At 45.9% G+C, this 19,496-nt stretch overlaps 1 protein-coding gene across 4 annotated transcripts in view; it reads left to right on the top strand.

Annotated features, from left to right (window-relative positions):
- The first annotated feature begins 4,432 nt into the window (after positions 1-4,432).
- The window catches only part of SSBP2 (single stranded DNA binding protein 2), a 127,968-nt gene continuing 112,904 nt past the window's right edge, over positions 4,433-19,496 (top strand). For all 4 annotated transcript variants that reach the window (XM_054287624.1, XM_054287623.1, XM_054287622.1 and 1 more), the window contains exon 1: positions 4,433-4,542. In XM_054287624.1, coding sequence (XP_054143599.1) covers positions 4,484-4,542 — 59 coding nt within the window. In that variant the 5' untranslated portion in view covers positions 4,433-4,483. The remainder of the gene's footprint in view (positions 4,543-19,496) is intronic.

Raw genomic sequence — 19,496 nt, 5'->3', positions numbered from 1 at the left:
GGAAACCAGCACACACAAACGTGGGGGTTTTTTTCCATTGCAAGGCTCACTGGGTGCCCTGTACAGGTAATTTCCCCGTTCTGAGCAGCCCCAGCACAGCCAGAGAGAGCAATAAACCCAGAAATGGAGGTGGGAGGTTTGTTCCTATCGAGCTTTGCCTCCCAGCTGATGGCATTGGTGCTGTCCCTGGCCCCCTCATGGATGAACTGGAGGCTGCCAAGTTGCCCTGGCTGCTCCTGCAGAGACAGGAGGGAATTGTGGCTCCTGCTGGAGGCAGAAAGTGCAAGGGGTTATTGGGTTATTGGGTTGTTGGTAAACCTTTCTTTGAGATCCAGCATCACAGACTACCTCAAGCTGGAAGGGACCCACAAGGATTATCCCTCCCTACCCCTGAGCTATAATTACTTTTTTTTTTTTTTCCCCCCTTCCCAGGTGGAAAAGAGGGGGGCAAATAAAGATTTCGTTCTGACCTAAGCATCCTGCTCTCTCCTTTCTCCGGCGACGATGTAGGACTCGTTCAATCACCTGAGCAACCCCTGCTCATCTGTATGGCACCAGAATGAAAGTCTGCAGAAGGAGTCTCACAGTTAGGCACTCCACAGGAAGATTAAACATTCTACAGAAGGAGGAAGGACTCCTCAGAAAAGGCTTCAAAGCTGCTTCGGTCACGTATTTGTTGAAAAAGACTAAACAAAAGCCTCTCTCTCCCATGATATCTTGCCCAAAAAATCTTCCCAGCTACACGGCAATAAGTATAGATAACTGGAATTAAAATAAGGGAGTAGCACTTACTGGCTTAATTTCCTGAGCAGCCCTTTGTTAAGGGCTGTGTGAGACCTGCCAGTTGGATTAATCAATGGTTTTTTTTGGGGATCAACGGAATGGGCAGAAATGCAAAGTAATTGTACATATTAGTGTGTCAATAAAAGTGTGATCCTGCGATGTGACATTGTTTGAGCCAGCCACACAAGCAGCGTTTCACTGCAGATATCCTTAACATTAATCCAGACTCTAACTAGCTGCAGCAAGAGAGAGGGGGAAAAAAAAATAAAACCAACCACCCAGTTTGGAGCTATCCTATATCTCAGACAGGGTGATATAACATAGCATATGTTTTAAAATGATAAAGACTTCCAAGAATAAGGCACAGTTTCCAGAATAATATTCATAACACGCCCAAACAAAAAGCAAAATCCTGTAATAATTGAATAATTGCAGCTTTCTGTATCCAAGAAAAAGTTAAAGGGGGGCAGGGGGGGAAATCCAGCCCAAACCAGCCCTTTTCAGTGGCTTAGCTGGTCAACACTCCTATACACAAAGCCCAGTGCTCTTCCCTAAAACCGAAGAATTAATCAGCATTATGTAAGAGATTTTTATAACACTCTAAAAATACATTGTGAATTCCTTCCCAGTGTCGGACTGAGAAGCTTTAAAGTACCGCCACTCCTCATCCCCTTTAGTAACAAAGGCTGGATCCTTGTTCCTGATGCTGGAAACTCGAATTTCGCCTCAAATCTCATTAATTTCAGCGCCGGCCTCATGAGATCCAACTGCTCCTGCTGGGAGCAGAGTTGGTGCTCAGAATTCCTGGAGCAGGGGCATGGGGCACCCAGCAAAAATAATGTGCCCCAAGGGAGAATTCCAGGCGCACGGAACCCGGGTGGGTTTCCGTGGTTATTTCCCTGCCCGCCAAGCTGAGTTTTGTGGTTCTGTCCCCACTCTGGTGTTGGGGATTTGTGGTGCTGATGGTTCCTCCTCCTCCTGCGGGTTCAGGGTCCCAGCTCTGCTTCCCAAAACCTGCTCCCAAAACGCGGGTTAGCGCCGTTCCTGCGCTCCCCGCTGACGGATCTCCGGGCGAAATTACAAAGCCATCACGTGAATGCTAATGGTAGCTTGGGAGGCAGACCTGTGAAGAGAATTTTGAGCATTTGAAACGTTTGGCCTTCGCGGTTTTCGCTCGTCCTGCTCGTGTCGCAGGGCCCTTGCCGAAGTTCACAATTTGATCTGCACAATTTGATCTTTGTTTTGCCATCAGGCCAAAATAAACCACAGGGACGCAAATAAACCACAGGGAAAACAGGAACAAAGCATTCTGCGGAAGTCCCATCCTGGGGTGCGTCTCCAAAGGGCACGACAGCTGGCTTGCCATCACATTTTTAGGAAACACCTCAACATTGTCCTTTTCCAGAAGGAAAAATTCTCCCCTCACAGGGCTGACACAACACGGACGCAAAATATCCCCCACCTTTAAACCACAAACAAATCAAGCAAAGTCATGGAGGCAAACAAAGCCTCGGAGGATTGTGTGGCCCGGGAAGGGTTTCGCCATCCATCGTTATCAGTTTGGTGTGAAAGCCCCGCGGATCCCACGGCAGAGGGGAGCCTTGGAGGGGAGTTACTCATCCCTCGCGATGGGCCATCCCGCCCTTCCCACGGGCCAGCAAACACCGGGATCAGAGCTCTGCTCTGGATGGTCTGAACCCAAGCTCCAGCCACCCCTGTGGCCTGACCAAGGACGTCCATGCTCACTCCTTGCCTTTCCTCAGCAGCGTTCTTTCAAATCAGCCCGAGTCCTCCTTTGTTCCCTGCCCCGCTTCCCTCTCTCTTTGGCTCTCTCTGTGCCCTGTCCTGCCACCCCGAGTGCCACCTCAGCTCTGGGCACAACACTTGTGACAATTCCTCTGTCCCAATGCGGGCAAAACACCTCCCTTAGGTTCGCCCTGCAGCAACTTCTCAGGCTCTCTCTCTGCTCTTTCTCCCCCAAATTCACCGTGCATTGTGCTTTTACTTTGCTTTTTCTTCTTCGCATCCTTCGTTTCCTCTGCCGGCTTCTCCTTCCCTTCCAGTCGCTCCTTCCTCCCTCTTTTTCTCCTTTCCCACTTTCTCCTCACACCATAACCTGCTTCCTCTGGTTTCCTGGGTGTAACTCGGGAGCAGGAGCCTCCTCGGTCCCAACCAAGGGTGAATGATGTCAGCCTAATTTACTTCTTTTCCCTACACCCACTCCAACCCACGCTCTCACGCCGTTCATAAAAACATTTTTTAAAAACCATGTAAAGGGGTGAAAGCCCAAGGCAACCAACTTTGGCACAAAATGGCTTTTGTTGCCGCGTGTTTCAATCCGATGAATTGTTGGGGTGGGTTCCTAGAGCACACACATCCCACGCCGGGCACCTCGGGTTCTCCATCCCCTCGCGCTCCTCTCCTGTTGTCTCTGCTGCTCCCTCGCTAATTTGTTCCAGCCGCTCATTAATACTCTCCTAATCCCCCCCTCCCCAGCTTCACCTCGCCAACCATTCCCTCTTCGCTCCGGCAGCTCAGGATCCAGAGGATGTTTCTTTCCCCCCTTTACAGCTCCAACAATGATAAACAGATGCTGGTGGTCTACACTCTGGCACAACTTCCTTGCTTTCGAATTTTGGTCGGGTTTTTGTTTTTTGGGGTTTTTTTTTTTGTTTTTTTTTTCCGTGGTCCTGGTTGTTCCTGACACGGCGGGGAGAAAGATGTTGGGTGCATTTGACACACAAACATACACATAAAAAAAAAAAAAAAAGATTGGCATTGCTCACTTAAAACATCGAAATACTAAAATAGTAAAAGCCCCCTTCCCACAGGTCACACACGGGAGTGGGTTTGCAAGGTTAGCCCCAGTTTAAACACAAGCAGGCCACCAATATCTGCAAAATTTGGGACTGTGGTTGAGCAGGAAGAGCGGAAAAATTCCAGAGCTTCGGGTACTTAAGAAAAAGAGAAATCAAGTAACAAATGGCCCCAGTGGCTGCTCTCTCTCTCTCTCTCTGCCGTCTCTGCGGAGCACGCAATTATTGCCATGTAACTTTAAAAAAAAAAAAAAATCAAAGCATTTCCTTGAATTTTCTTCAGACCGTGGGTGGTTTTTATTTTTTTTTCTCTTCTTAATTTTTATTTTTTTGATTATTTTTTAAGCTACTCTAAGACACGCTGCTTCGCTTCAGAAAATGTTTCCTCCCCACCTCCAGCCCAGTCCCGGCTCTCGCAGGGGTGTCCCTTCCCCTGGGGGTGAGGGGTGCGGAGAGACCCTCGAGGATGCTTTTGGGGGTGTTTTTGGGGCGGGGGGCTCGCTGCGGGTGCCGGGGGGGGGTCGGGCTGGGGACACGGAGCGGCCGCTCGGGCGCTGCCCGTTCCGTGGCAGCCGGTAATCCGCTCCGCAGTTTGCGTGTCTCCGGCGCGCTCCCCGCTCGGCGGCGCGGCGGCGGGGGGCGCGGCGGGCGCCGGGAACAGCCGCTTGTTTAAAATCCTTCTCGAACCGTTTCTAATTCCCCCTCGCGCGGGGGGGGGGCGGGGCCGCGCCCGGCCGGATGCGCGCCCCGTCCATCACCGCGCGGGGGGCGGGCCCGGCCAATGGCGGGCGCGTGTGGCGCCCGTCACCGTGGCGACGGGGCCGGTCCCGGGGAGGCGGTGATGGGTTGACAGGTGCGTGACAGTCGGGAGCTTCTCCGCAGGCATGTACGGCAAAGGCAAGAGCAACAGCAGCGTCCCGTCCGACAGCCAGGCCCGCGAGAAGTGAGTGCTCGCTCCCCGCACCCCGGCCCGGCCCGCCCCACACGCCCGCCGGCCCCGCGCGCGCGGCCCCCTCACAAAGTTTGTGAGGGCGAAGGGGGCAGCGGAAGGGGGGTGGGGGGGGGAACGGCCGCGCTCCGCGGGTCCCCGCGCCGGGACGCGGTGTCCGAGCTCGGACGGGGTCGCGGCGGTGTGTCCCCCCTCAGAGCCAGCCGTGCCCGCCCCGCAGCCCGGCCCCGCAAGGTGCCGGGACCCCTCCGGTAACAAAGAGCGCGGGCAGGGGGCCGGGGCCGCGTCCCAAGTGGGCGCCTCGCAACTTTTGCCGCGGCCCCCCATTGTTCGCTCTCGGGGGGCTCCCCGCCCGCCCCGCCGCACAAAGGGGAGCGGGCACCGCGCCCCCCGGCTCCCGCTGCCTGCCCGAACTCATGCTGGGGTTTTATGTTTTTTTTTTTTTTATTATTCCTAATTGCGCATAACGCGCCCGGGCGAGCCGCGCTCCGGCGCTCTCCTGCCCGCTGCCCGACGGGGAGGGCTGGCGGTGCCCCCGGCACGGGCAGCGCCGGGAGAAGCGGGAGGAAAACGCAGTTTTTGGGGGAATGGACGGCGTCTCCTCAAGTTGTCCTGTGGCGGCCGCGACTTGGCGTGACCGAGGCCGGTTTGGCACGGTGCGGGTGGAGGGGGAGGAAAAGCCCGTGCGAGGAGGAGGAGGAGGAGGAAGAGGAGGAGGGGGACGAAGTGTACCGGAGGTGGGCAGGTCGGGGTGAGGCTGCTCAGGGGGTCCGGAGGCGGAGAGCGCCTGCCCGAGACCGGGTTTGCACCTCTCTCTCCGTTCCGAAAATCGCATCGCTCCCGAGCGGGTTCAGCACCCGGGATCTGCGCTCCGGGCACGGCCGAGGAGTTTCCCTCCAGGCAGCTTGTCTTGAACCTTCACCTAAAAGTTTCTCTTTTTTGTTTGTTTGTTTGTTTGTTTGTTGGGTGTTTTTCTTTTTATTTTATTTTTTTTTTCCCTCCCCGTATGTGTGAGTTTAGGAATTTTGGTTTTGATGGTTTTGTTTCTTTGCTTTTCTTTTTCTTTGTTATTTTTTTGGTTAATGTTGGGTTAGTTCTTTTTGTGCGTTTTTTATTTTTGGTTTTGTTTGGTTGTGTTATTTTGGTTGGGTTTTTTTTTTGGTTTTTTTTGTTTGTTTGTTTTTTGGGTTTTTTTTTTCTGTTTTTTTTTTCAAGACTGCCTAATTCCAGAGGCTGGCATGCACGCTTCCTGCAACAGCAGCAGGCCAGGCATCTCTGTTTCGACAGGAGAAGGGGAATTTAAGGCGTTTGACAATTTCTCACCTAACTTTGCCACGGGAAAGCGGAGGGAGACAGAGGCAGCCCTGCCGGGAAGCGTTAATTGCTGAGATGGAGCGGGAGGCACAACTTGGGCTCTGAAATCTGATCAACTAGTGGCACTTCTTAGTTCCAGCGCAGGGATAATTTTAAAAATAATTGCTTGGCCGGCTCGTGGAAGCACTGTTTATTTTGTCTTAGCAAAATTAGGGAATTAAACCATTTCCTCTTGCTGCATGGCTGCTGGTGTTTGTCAATACACTCGGTAAATCACTGAAGGGCACAGTGGGAACTCACAGTGGGACTGAAAACAGATCCATAGGGCTGCTGTGCATCGGATCAGATGAAGATCATGTTGTTTTAATTCTGCTTTGCCAAAGCTACCCAGTGCAAGCCACACGCACAAGCGCTCCGGTCGTGGGGCTGAAACTTTAAACAGTTCTCAGTCGTACTCTTTTCCTTGTAGCTCATTTTTCTTCGGGGTTCTTGGTGCTGTAAAGCACATAATATTTTTTTGTTTGCTCTGAAAACGCTTAATAATTTTCAGGGCAAGCCTGCCAAACTGACTTATTGTCAAGTAAGGCAACTGCCCTCCTAAGTAAAGTTGTGAGGACCTGCTAGATGGTGCTGTTCGATTTAAATACGCGTTGTCTCCCACTTCGAGCTAACAGCTGGAAATGTGGGCTCCTCACGTGTAGATTATTTTGTGCAAAACACTGAAATGGTTTGATTTTAGATCGTGGACCTGACAGGTCAGAAACTTCATGGTTGCATCTCCTTGCAAATTAACTCAGCTTGGAGTTAGAAACATCGTCTTTCTCCTTCCTCCAGTGGGGGAAAAATATATATATATATATATATATATATATAAAAGCTTTGAGACTTGTTTTATGATGTGGAATATCATTATGTGTAGTCTACATTCCAGATTTTTTTGGTATTTCATCTGTTAAAATTTCTTCTTTCAGATGAGATCACATCCTTGCCATTTTCATATGCTTTCTTTCTGACTTCCAAAAAACTGTGATTGCAAATTTTCCCCTCTTACATTGCTTTACAGCCATGAAATGCTTGTCCCAAGGTAATGCATGAGTTTTTGTTCTGCTCAAAAATAAGTGGCTGTCCAATTAAATATCTCTACAAAAATACAGCTCTGACTTCTGCATGAGATTGTGTTAATTTGGAAACCACAGAGGAAAATACATATGTTTGACTGATACAATAAGTACTTACTTAATCAAGAAAAGTGGAATTATAATTATGTTTAATATCAAAGTTTTTAGAACAGAAAATTCAGCTGAACACTGGCGTGTCTCCTCAAGATTTTAAGTGCCTAAAATATGTAGCCAGTAACCAATCTCCAAAATACACTTGTAATAATTGAGGAAATAAAATTTTTAAAAATCACACTCCCACAGTTTTTAATGGGCTGATTATGTGGACCGTGTGTGTTCCCCGCGAGGATGCGTGCCAGTGAGAGGACCAGGGTGTGAAAAGCTTATTTACCAAGTGTGGAAAAGAGGTGTGTTGTTCAGCTGCTGTTTGTGGCGTTTGTTGTGATGTGTTTCACAGAACAGCCCTGTGCCAAGTGTGCCCTGTAGCACGGTGTCTTGCTGCGTGCTGCACCCGGTGTTTGTGTCCTTTGAGGTTATGTAATTACTATGAAAACGAACAAAGTTTTGCCAGCCATTTGTAATGGCCCTTGGCAAATGTTCAGTTCCAAGATGGCATTTGTTTTATGGTCCCTCTCTTTGTCCCTTCTGCCTGACCTCTGGGGTAAACCGCCTGCATTATTCGGCTTCACAGCGCATGGGAGGTGTGGGTGGGTAAATCTGGGGGCAGCAACGCCCGATTTTGTGCCACAGAGGTGCAGCACAGCCCAGCACAGCTGGGTGAAACGCTGAAGGTGAGGGCACACGATACCCGTGAGGCGAGGGGAAGGTGAGGAGACAAAAACCACGAGAGTCTTTGTGCCCCTTCCCCTCGCTCTGGAACAGCTCTGCCTTGATTTCGGGCTGTGTCCATCCCGGGTGCTCAAGGATGGAAAAATTGTGTTAAACAACAGCTCTTCACCACACCGCTGTGCCGGCACCACCTCAGACCCCACTGCGCCGTCAGAGGGAAAAAGACAAAAAAAGTATCCGCACATCCTCTATTGTTACCTCTTCACAGCAACTGTGAACAGTCCTTTTCCTTTTTTCCTCCCCTTGTTCCTTGAAATAGGACTGTTTCAGATTAGGAGCTCGGACCTGACAACACTTCACTGAATGGTGAAACTCTCTAAACTTTTAATCTTTGAGGAAAAAAAGGGATCAGACCACGCAAGTTCCATTTGCAAATGTATCTCTCTGTTTATGGATATGTAGAAATGCAGTTCTAACAAACATATAAGGAAAAGTAAATTCTGGTGGGAATATATGTTTTGAGTTCAGTTTTCTTCATGTTCCAGTGATCTTCCAAACTAGTCCTCTTCCCAAGAAGCCCCAAACCTTCTTGGGGCTTGGCAGACACCCAGATTTTGGTTAAAAACTAACTGCATGACTAGAGACCGTGACTTAATTTCTTATGAAATGATGCCTTATCAAAATACTGCTTCTCTTCAGGTCTGTTTTGAGAGGCTGGCTGTTGGTATGTACAGTTCCTTTGTATGAGAGGAGTTCTTTGGGTGTCTTCTTTCATGTGTTTTATGGGCTTTTTCCCCCCTCAGATTTGAAAAGACTGCATTGCCCAAGTTTACATAGTTAAGTCAGCTTTTCAACTTGCAGTGTTTGTAAGCTACGCAAAAATAAGATTCAGATAAAAATTAACTGGCGGCTTCAGTGTTGAATTTGCTACTCATCCCTGGGAAGTGGCCAGCTAGTTTCTTAAGATTTTGGTGGTAAAAGATGCATTAATTCTCTGCCCCCCACTTCTGAAGACAAATCTGGTAGTTTAATCCTGCCTGTTTTGTCAAGTTTAGGTTTGACATGTATCCATCATGTCTGACTTGTAAAAGTTGCAGTTGTGCTGCTCAGGGAGTCTGTGAACATCAGGCATTTTACAAGAATATACATTTTAATAAAGTGTGCAGAAGAGAGGGCTCTGGAAATAGTAGTTGTTTATCATTATTTATTATTGGCCATGTGCTTCAGGTGCTCATTTACCCTGCACAGGTGTCTTGGGAGCACATGAAAATGTTTCAGGTAATGTGTGTGCTGCCGTTCAAATTAAACAGAAGAAATTAATTCTGCTTAAATTACATATGATACTGTCACAAGTGTTAAAGCAGCCAAGATTTCAGTAACTTTGCCAAACTTCCACCGTTGGGCTGGAAAAGTTACAGTGCAATATTTAAGCCTTGTGCCGGTTCATGTAACTTTTTTTTGTGTGTAAAAGTTCAGTTCAGATGTGGCCCATTTTGAAAATTGGGCAAAGACGATAGGTGTTTTCCAATGTTTTGAAAGTTTTCTCAACTTTTATGGTGGAAGACCAATCATACCCGCTCTCCTTCATAACACTTGAAATCTGGTTGAAAAAGAAAAGGATGAGGGATTTGATTCCAGAGATGTGTCTTTCTCCCATTTGCATGACAAAGCATCTGAATTTAGCCAGGATACAAGCCTTTTCAAAAAGATCCATTTGCATATGCTTAGGGCTTACTGACTGTAATCGCTGAATATTTCATCTTCGCTGGGAGGCAGCAGATCCTGGGATCAGAGGGGAGGAAAATTGGGGCTGGGTGGGAAGGAAAGTGGAGATGTGAGCAGCTGGAGCCTGCAGCTGTGAGGTGCCAGGACACAGGGGTGACGGCGAGCATAGAGGACACGGGATGGAAATGGTCAGTCTGGAGAGGGGAGACAGGGAATTGCTCCCTAAGAGAACCGGCCCTGGGGCTGGGGGTCTGGGGTCTGCGAGGAGGCTGCGGCATCTGGACCAGGGACACAGACCTGGCGAGAGAGGGAGCAGAGCCAGGACAGCGGGGAGGCAGGTCAGGAAGTGGGAGGAACATTCTGTCCCTCCAGGTGCTGGGAAATGACCATTCCTTTGCTGCCGGGAAGGATTTGTTGTCTCCAAGGTAAAACCAACCCACACCTATGAGGTGGCAGCAGACCCAGGGGTGTGAGGCAGTCCTGGAGCTGTGTCTCAGGGATGTCAGAGCCCCGGGAGGGAAGGGTAGGATTTGCCATCAGAAGCAGCTGGAACAGTGTGTCTCTGCAGTGCCTGGGCGCTGTACTTGCATTCCCAAAAATGTTCTCTTAACTTGGAAAATGCAGATATACACAGAGCATATTTCTCACTTTGCCCTCATTTGCATGTTCACTGATTTCCCCACCCCGAAAAAAGAAAGCTCTGGGGTTTTTGTTGTGCAGGGAAGAGCATTGTTTTGGTAATGAGCAGCTATTTGATAATTTGCTATTTTGCTGTCTTGCGGTTTGTGCCTTATGGCTGCCTTGCTGTTTCATAATACGGCTGTTCCTACAGGAAGATTGTGTTGTTTCTTTGGTGCCCAGCTCCACAGTGTCTGAGCTTCACCTCTAAAAATAGACATCAAGCCACTCCTGACCGACAGCCAGTTTGGAAGTGGCACTAAGATGCAGAAAAGCAAAAGACAAAAATGTTTATTGGTTATTGGGTCCCCAGTTTGAGCTATGTAGCCCTGAATTTTATTTTCGTTTTCTTTCTTGGAGTATCACATAAACCAGAAATGCATATAGACAGCTTCCACTATCTCTCTTGCCACAGGATAAGATGCCAAAGGAACTTGTATAAATGTAGTATTTTTGTGAAACTGCTGTCTGGCTTGTGGATACACGTCAATCTGGGAAATGCACTTGAAATGATCCAGGCTGGAGAGTTGCACACTCACCTGCAGCAGGGCCCCTCCAGGCTGCTGTGCTTGGGGAGAGACTCTCAAATTCATGGCTCTGTGGTTTGGGGTGGCTGAGCAGAGCCATTTCATGGAAGGGTCACTGCCCTGCACAGCCTCGTGGGGTGCTCTGCAGGTAATAAGAAACGGCTCAAAACACCTTATTTTTAAGAATGTTCTGCTAAGGCTCCTTTGGGCAAAACCAGATGACTTTTTTTCTCCACCAGGGTTCAGGAGCTGCGTCTCCAGAGCCTTCCAGCTGGGGTGCTTGGGGTTAGGACCACTTGTTTGCTGCTTTCTTTGGTGCACAAACATTCCAGGGAGTGGTGCTGGTCCAGGCTGAGTCACCGCTGAGGGGCTTTCTGTGCTGTGGAGCCACTGACCCCAACACCCGGTTGTTCAGGCAGTGGGCAGGTGTTGTTTCAGCTCCTGGGAGAGAATCATCCTCAGATATCAACAAATGTGTTAATCCAGAAATCTTGATGACCTCTGTCCATGCTTCTCTAGTCTTTGAGGTATTTCTCACTTGGAGTTCCAGGAAGGGAGAAGGTGAGAACATAAAATGTCCCTTTCTAAGAAACTGAAATATGGCAGTAGTCAGGACCATAGAGTCCTAGCTTTTCTCTTTCCATCAGATATAAAAATAAGCTGAACATTTTTGTGGTGGGTTATTTTTTTCCCTTTCACACCTTCTGTGGTTCTTGCCTCTGGACTGCTTGTTTTTTCTCCATATTGTTAGTAGTGTCTCCAGAGCAGAATGAAATAATTACCTTTCATTTGACATAATATAGATAAAACAATGTTGCTAATACTCCCTGGAACACTTGCATGTTTATTGTTGGGGGAGTTGTTTGTTTGTATGGGGGGTTTGTTTTATTTTGTTTTTTAAATAATCCGTTTTTGCAGTCACACGCCCTCCAGGTTCTTTTTGCAACATAGATGCCTTGCCAATTATTCCCGGTTTCATATTTGTGTATTTGATTTCTTAGTCCTGAGCATGGTACTCCACATTTGCCTGTATTGAATTTTCTGTTATTAACTTTCCTTATTCTTTTCCTGTCCCCAGAAGGGCTTGTAATTTTTCCTGATTTGTCATGTACACTTCTGTATTTCTACATAGCACTCATTAATGAAAGTCTTTTAGTGGAGTTGGCTTAGGGTAGGAAGAGCTTTGCTGAAACATTCCCTCTTCTGTAGAAACATGCTGTTAGTGACTCTTCCATAATTTATTTTATGCGATTGTACCCTGATTTTTAATTTCATGACGATGTTTGGTGGTGCAGGTGTCATGTGACAGGCTAAGAGTCAAAAGTCAGTATTTTAACTTTTCCACCTGTTCCTCCTCGCCCACTGCCCACTCTCCCAGGTGAACCAAGCTGAGCTGACATTTCTTTTTTTTGACAGATAACGCTGGCCTCTTGCCTTTCTGTTTTGAAGGTGTTTCTATCCCTAAAGCCCTTCCTTTCCTCTCCCCTTGGCGCTCCTTTCCCTGTGCCCAGAATGACCTGAGCCTCTTGTGGAGAAGCCTTTGGCTCCTCCAAGCCCCAGCTGCACACAGCTTTGACATACACATCTCCTCTCAAGGAAAGCCAGCCTAGTTTGTGATAAAAGAACAACAGTTTAAATTGAAATCATTTGTTTTGCCCATTTTTTTTTCTCTAGGCTTTCCAAGTTCTCTCAATCATTATTCAGGCAAGAGTAACAGCGTTTTTGAGGGTTTATTTTTAAGCTGGAGCCACCTGTGGAAGAACACTGTGACACCACACTTTTTTTGCCCCACCTTCTTTCCTGTGCAAATATCAATTGAAAATTACAATTTGAGGAAATCCAGATTTCAGAAATCACATTTCTGATGGCAAGTATAGTTTTTCAGCTGTGGTTGTGGATAGTGAGGGTTGTTTAGCTCCTCCATGCATTAAACTAATGGGCTGCTTTATCCCACCCTTGCTCGGTTTTAAATCTGCCTTTAGGCTTATGGCTTGGTGTTTTCTGGAGTTTGTGTGGGTCTGGTTGAAGTACAACCCTTGATGTTAACCCCAAACTCTTAAAGGGATTTATCAGGCATACATTGCCAATGAATTCCTAATTTCCTACTTAGGCTTCACTGTTTCTTTTCTTCCTTTGTCCTATTCCTAAATAAAATACTGTCTGTGAAAGAAATTTAGGAAATTACTGATTAGAAATTTAGGAAATTACTGATTACATGATGTCCTGTACCTTACATTACTTCCATTTTTATTTCCAATGCCTTGGAATCTTGGGAGAGATTTCACCTTCAAACCAAACTACAACCCTGTAATATTCATAGGAAGAATCCAGTGTTTTGAAAATACAGAAACAATAAGTAATCAGTACTAAGGAGTTACCAGTATATGTAAATTCCAGTGCACGCAATTTGATTTTTATATTGCTATTGATAATGTCTTGTTACTAGCAGGTGCATATAATGAGTTTGGAACGTTAGTAAGAATGTTCCATTGCTTGAGTTAAGCATTTTTACAGATAGTAGAAGAAAGTAAAATACTGTCTATGTTTTCTATGATAAACAGCCTAATGCTTATAAGAAAGTGTTGGGTTTTACTCTCGAAAACCTGTTTTAGAGGTTAGGAAAAAATTCCAGCAACATCAGTGGCAAACTGTAGTAGCCTGTGTTCTTTTCCTTGGGAGGGATTGTGCTTTCTGAGTAAGATAATGGAGTGTTATTAATTCCTTAATAACTGTGTTGTTCTTGACAGCAGTGGGACAGAGTGGCTCATGTGGCTGACAGGGTGTGTGACTGCCATAACTGTGGGGAGATTTGTGAGCATCGAGGTGAGGCTGCCACATGATGCTCCTCAGAAGTTGTGGGGCTTTATCAGATCCCTGGAGCAGCAGCAGCGGGATTTGAGAACCCCAAGCCTCTCCTGATGTCTCCATGCCAGATATGTCATTTGTGTTCTTCTCCCAGCTAATTCTCACAGAGTGAGGGCCAGCCTTGGATGGCTCCTGTTTGGGTCAGTCTTTGGGTGGAGGTGCTGGTGGGGAGGTGCAGGTGCTTTTTGAGTGTTTGGAGTGGGGGTGAGTTACTGATATTTCATCAGGCCTATCAGGAATAATGAAACTCCCTTGCCAAATCTGAATTTGCCCTGGAAGTGAAAATTATGGCTCTTATAGTGTGTCTCTTGAACTGTTTGGCTCCTTTAATTGTTTATTGTTTAACATTCCTTGAAATGTGAATTTGGAGAGGATACATGTACATGAAGGTGATGTTTAAAAAACTAAAAGGCATCTATTGCAGCCTGAGGAATTTGGTTTTCCTGTGAGTATGCACATTGTAAAATAATTTCCAATGTGCATGCACATTGTAAAATAATGCAAATGTAAGTTGATTTTTTGGGTTGGAGTACAGGACAGTTGGTTAACAAAAATACAAAGCTGGAAAAGATAAAGGAGATCTGCTCAGGAGATGAAGAGCAGTGTTGGAAGTTTGAAAATGGGCCTCTGGTGATGGTCTTGGGCTTGGCAAGCAGATCTGAAAGGTAAAACACCTTGGTGTTCCTGACTTCTGAGGCAGCTCCTCAAATCCCGTGTCACTTCTAATTTTGCTAAATGTACATCTAATTCTTTATGAAGGAAAGATGTTTACTTTTACAAGACCATTATGTGTAGACATGGGCATCCACAAACTTATTTATATATAGACTTCAAAATATTTTTGGAATTAATATGAGCTATTACAATATAGCAAAACCCAAATGAACAAACAACTGCTGACTCCAAATAAAACTATCTTATGCTTCAAAGATGCAAGACCTAAATTATTTGTCTGACCGTAGTTGGGGAACATAGAAAAAGTGAATAAAAAAACCTATTTTGAATAATTTCACAGATTATCCTAAAAAGATTATTAGAAACAGAAGCATACTGGAGTATTGGATGCAGATGTATTCCTATTAAATCCAGTAATTAAAAAAAAAGTTGTTATAAAATGTTACCCATATTCCCCAAACAGAGCTATACATATATAGTAAATAAATCCAAACTAGGGGAAAAAACAGAGAAAGATAGAAGTTGCCCAGTGTCCAATTCTGGGTGTGATTACTCATTTGGGGAAAAAATCCCCAAATAATAGAGAGATGCTTTTCTGGACATAAAACCAGAAGCATTTTTCCTGTAAAACAATGCAAGTGGATTGAGCAGTTTTTCACTCATATCACTGTCTAGTAAAGCTCTTACAAAATACTTCAAAAAGTCAAGAAAGGACTCTGTGGTTTCAGTACTTGGACTGTGAGCCAAATAAATGAATTTGAAAATGCAGGGTCACGCCTGCAGCAGCTTGTGGGAGTACCTGTTGCACATTTCAGAGAGCAGGCCGTGCCTAAGGGGCTCCCTGGTAGAGCAGCACTGGGGAGGATCAGCTGCAGCCACAGGGAAACACAGAGCTTGTGGAAGCATTTTGGTATTAGTTTCTGTTTAACTTCTCTTTGCACAGTGTACACATTCAATGGGCAAGGCATAATTAGAGGGGCTCTCTGGTGTGGTGTGTTTTTACAGAGCTTTGCCTTCTGCAAATGGTTGTGGGCTGAAGTGAACACAGGCACTTAATGCTCAGCACAAACATTGGAAATCCTCAGTAATTCAGGGCACAAGTGAAAAACTAATTGAGGGAAGTGTAGGGAAACCTAACCCATGGCCTGTCAGATGTGCCTCGGGCTTCCTGACACCTTATTCTGAGGCATTCCGAGGGTGTTGTGAAAGGAACCAAGAAATGAGATTAAAGGGACCAGCAGTGCAGTTTGGCAAAGTAGTTGCTGTGTATTCTGCAGCCTGAAAATGGAAATGTTTTCATGTTCTTCCTGCCTTTGTGATTCAGTTGTGGATTTCAGCTAAACTTCAGTCCAGCTCTGTGAGGCAGTTTATAACAAGCTCATAACTTTCTTGTGTTTCTCATTTCCCAGTCCAGGGCCATATTTAAAGAGTTAACATAGCTGAAAGAGAGATGACCATTGCATTCTCCCAGCACCAGTTTTTGTCATTGTGTTGCCTGTGTTTGTGTGTGTTTATAGGTGTATGTATGAATTTATACAATAATATTTATGGATCAAGGATTGATATCTTTGTCTTTAGAACAGGCAAATGGGCATCACTTGTGTGTGTTGAATGGCAGAAGCAGATTGGTGGGGAAAAAAAGACAAAATAAACAGTTTTGATTCAAATATGGAATAAAATTAAAAGGGGCATTTTCAGAGTTAATAGAGTAACTGCACTCTCGGTCCACTTTTGAGCTTTTTCAATGGCAGCCTTGCCTGATAGGGAAAGAAAATTTACTGTGTCCTACCTGTTGGTTGTGTAATGACTGTAGTTACCTCACCAAGGCTGTTTTTATGTTCAACACCTGTATTTACTTGTCTTTAGGATCAATATTCAACACCTGTATTTACTTCTCTTCAGAACCAACAAAAGGACTAGCCAACAGCCCAGCTTCTTAAAGCAAAGTATTTTTGTATAGCAGTGTGAATGAAAGCCTCTGGAAACAGCAAGAGCAGTCCATATGTGTAACTGTTTTTCTGCCTGGGAATTCACTACTCCCCCAGTGCTAATCTGGTACAACGAGCTTTTAATTCTCCCATCAAACTTCCATCCATTTCTCTCTGGACAGCACCCCCAGCAACAGACACACAAATTTATCCAAAAGAGAAAAGAGTTTTTTCTTACCTTTTGACAGGCCAAGTGACCTGAAGAAGCTTTTGTGCTTCAAAAGTTTATTCTGTCTTGTTTGCCCACTTTGTAGTTTGTGGGGTTTTTTTCCCTTCAGCTCTATTGATTCTGCCTAGGTGTATGACAGAACCTCACACTCTGATTCCAGGGCTTGGGGGAACTCTGAAAGCAGCATGAAAACCAGGATGAAGGACTCTATTCTGGAGTCATGGAGGGATCTCAGATGGGTGGAAAACTGGTGCTCTGAAGCCAGTTATGCTGGCAGATATTTTAGCTGAACGTGAGCATTTGAAGAGCACAGGACAGGTGTTGCAGTGTTTGAAACAATACAGAAGCCATCTCAAGGATCAAAGTGTGTTTGAACCCTCTTTGCCCCGCAGCCCTAGGGCTGCAATGGTACCAGATAAACATTCTAAGCTAATACACAATGTGCCTGGCTACTCAGGTGTGCTGCTGGGACAAACCTTCCTATCTCTTCCCTCAACCCACCATTCAGCACAAGAAGCTTCCCAGAACCTCTCTGTGTCTTCATCCAATATGTAAAATGGAAAAATTACTGTAACAAACTGTTAGAAAAAGTTCTTTCAGGGATGTGATACAATCCATGAGTTATGCTGTGACAATCCTCTGTGAAGATGTTGAGGTGTCCTTACATCAGAGTCAAGGTTTTTTTCCCTTAATGTTCAAAGATTCAGGTTTGGTAAACAATAATTTTCCCTCCTGCTCCTACTGTTCTGCATTTGTATTCTAGAATTCAGGAATATTTCTTTCTGAGGTGGCTGGGATCTGAGTATTTCCTAGTGGCAGAATTATATTTCTTTACTTACATCACTCCGTTTGTAAAATTAAGTAAATTTCATCAATCTCTTGGGCATTCAAGTGCTGTTCACGTACAGTGTTCTCTTCCTTTCCTGAGTTTTTATTTCTACAAGAAATGGAGATGCTGGTGTGCAGAAGCATCCTTTGCCTGCCGTGGGATACTGCAGGGAAGGAGGCGCTGGAGATGACTCTGAAAGGTCCAAAGGTCCACTCCCTTTTGAGTGTCTCTGGCATGTGACCCAGTGTGATGTACAGATGTCAATTATGAGATTATGAAACGGTGAGATGAGCACTTGTGATGTGCTTTAGCCAGATAATTTCTCTTTATGTGGGATGCTCCATCCAGAATGAAGGAATGGAATGCTGTTGTAAATTACTTTCTGTTCTAGTAGTCCTAAGACACCATGTTTGCTGTGTTTCCTCTGGCTGAGACAAGCCCATCCTGCTCAGCTCCTTTTTCTTCTCAGTGTGGAAGGCTGTTTGTTAAATGTAGGTGGTTTGGGCTTGCTTTTTGATACCCTGCTTGCCCAAAAATGAAAAAACTGGGGATGTGCATGTGTCTGCTTGCAAACCAAAGCCAAGCTGGCTCTGCTGGTTCTGGGGTTTCTCATTGGACTGTATCAAGGTAAGTTTGAGAAATATGTAAGAAATAAAGAATGCAGCCTATGTCTGGAAATATTGTTGGCTAAGAGGTGAATTTAAAATGCCCATAGCCTTGCAGTTCCTGCTGTAGTGCTGGGAGCTTTCTGGAGGAGCATCCCACCAACCTCAGGAGAAGGGTCCAGGAGCAGCCGTTCACTCAGGGTGGTCATTTACTGTCTGGGGTCTCTGGAGCCCTTCGGGGTCCCTCAGGGCAGGGAGTGTGTGAGGCAGAGCTGTTGGTCCTTCCAGGGGTGAGCTGGAGCCGGGAATTGCTGCTCTCCCAGCAGGACTCCTGCACTGGCTTTGCATCCCTGTTCCCCCTCCTCTCCTTTCCATGCACTGTGTGCTGCATGTTGAAAGGGGTGAGTCACCTCTTTTATTATGTTTTGAATACTTTCCTCCCAAATGTAGTTTATTTTCTGCAGGGAAAGGAAAGAATTTATGCTGTCCTGGTTCCTTATTTTTATCAGAGCTCTTGCTAACAACTTCCAGCTGAGGGAGTTCTTGATATTTTTAGCCTGAGATATTTAGCTATTTGAGCCTCTCTACATGTTTTCCTCCTGATATATATTAACTGGAGGGGGAGGATGGTTCTTGTCAGTTAATATATTCATGAGCATGCCTGCCAAATTGCCCACACTGACTCCCAGGAAACTGAACACTTCAGAGTTGGGGGGAAGTTTGAGTCTTGGTCTGAAGTATTTACATCAGCTTCGTTACTCCATCCTCTGACTGATGCTGCCATAGCTGTGTTCTCACTGAAACTTCCTTTTTATTTTAAGAGGTGATGTTTGTATAAAAAAATAGATGTAATTGATTTCTGCCTAAAAACACAAAGAAGTAAATAAACTGAAAAGTCAAGAATCATAAAATGGGATATTGCATTAAGAAAAAAAAAGAGAATTTCTTGGGAAATATCTTCCTTCTCTTTTTTTTTTCTTTGGTTTTTTTTTTTTTTTTTCCCAAGCAGCAGAATCCTCAGTCTCATTACAAATGTTACTGCTTTATTGGTTGTGTGTTCTGTGGTCTGATGGAGTTCTTCAGTATTGCAGATACTGTACTTGATGGCACATCTTACAAACAGCATTTTCAAGTTTTGGAATAGCCTTACCCTTCCCTGAAACCCACATGAACACTGTTTGAAAGAAAATGTTAAAAAAGTCACTCACATTGACCTTTTGCCTTTAAGATCCACTTCAGCCTGTTTAACCATAATTTCACAGATTTTACTGTCATCAGCTCTTTTCCCTTTTTCCAACAAAGTTTCAGACTCAAGATGAAAATGTGTAGATTTGCCACAGCGTAGTGTTTCCATCAGCTGCTCCAGCACTGTCCCTGTGGGGCCTGGGAGGTGGGAGCGAGAAGGGCAGGTGGTGGGAATCATGCTCAGTTTAATGAGAATTAAGTGGCATTTGCTGTTGTATGTAAATGGACCGCGGTGCCTTTTCTCTGCGTCCCTCCCAAGGTGTTTGTCTGTGCTGGACAGCACACGCCACGGCCCCTGCTCTGCAGGGTGAGGAGACGATTGTGCCTTCTCTGCCAGGCTCTGTCCGAGTGCTCTGGTCCCAGTCTGCCCCATGGCGGGCGCTGGAGCTGCTCAGAGGCTGCTGTGGCCACCGGGATGTGT

Source organism: Melozone crissalis, unplaced genomic scaffold, assembly GCF_028551555.1.
Source record: "Melozone crissalis strain CALT ecotype California unplaced genomic scaffold, PUWL_Pcris_2 ptg000060l_1, whole genome shotgun sequence".
In the NCBI taxonomy this organism is placed as follows: Eukaryota; Metazoa; Chordata; class Aves; order Passeriformes; family Passerellidae; genus Melozone; species Melozone crissalis.
Note: the sequence above shows the minus strand (reverse complement) of the source record. Positions and strands in the feature narration are given on the sequence as shown.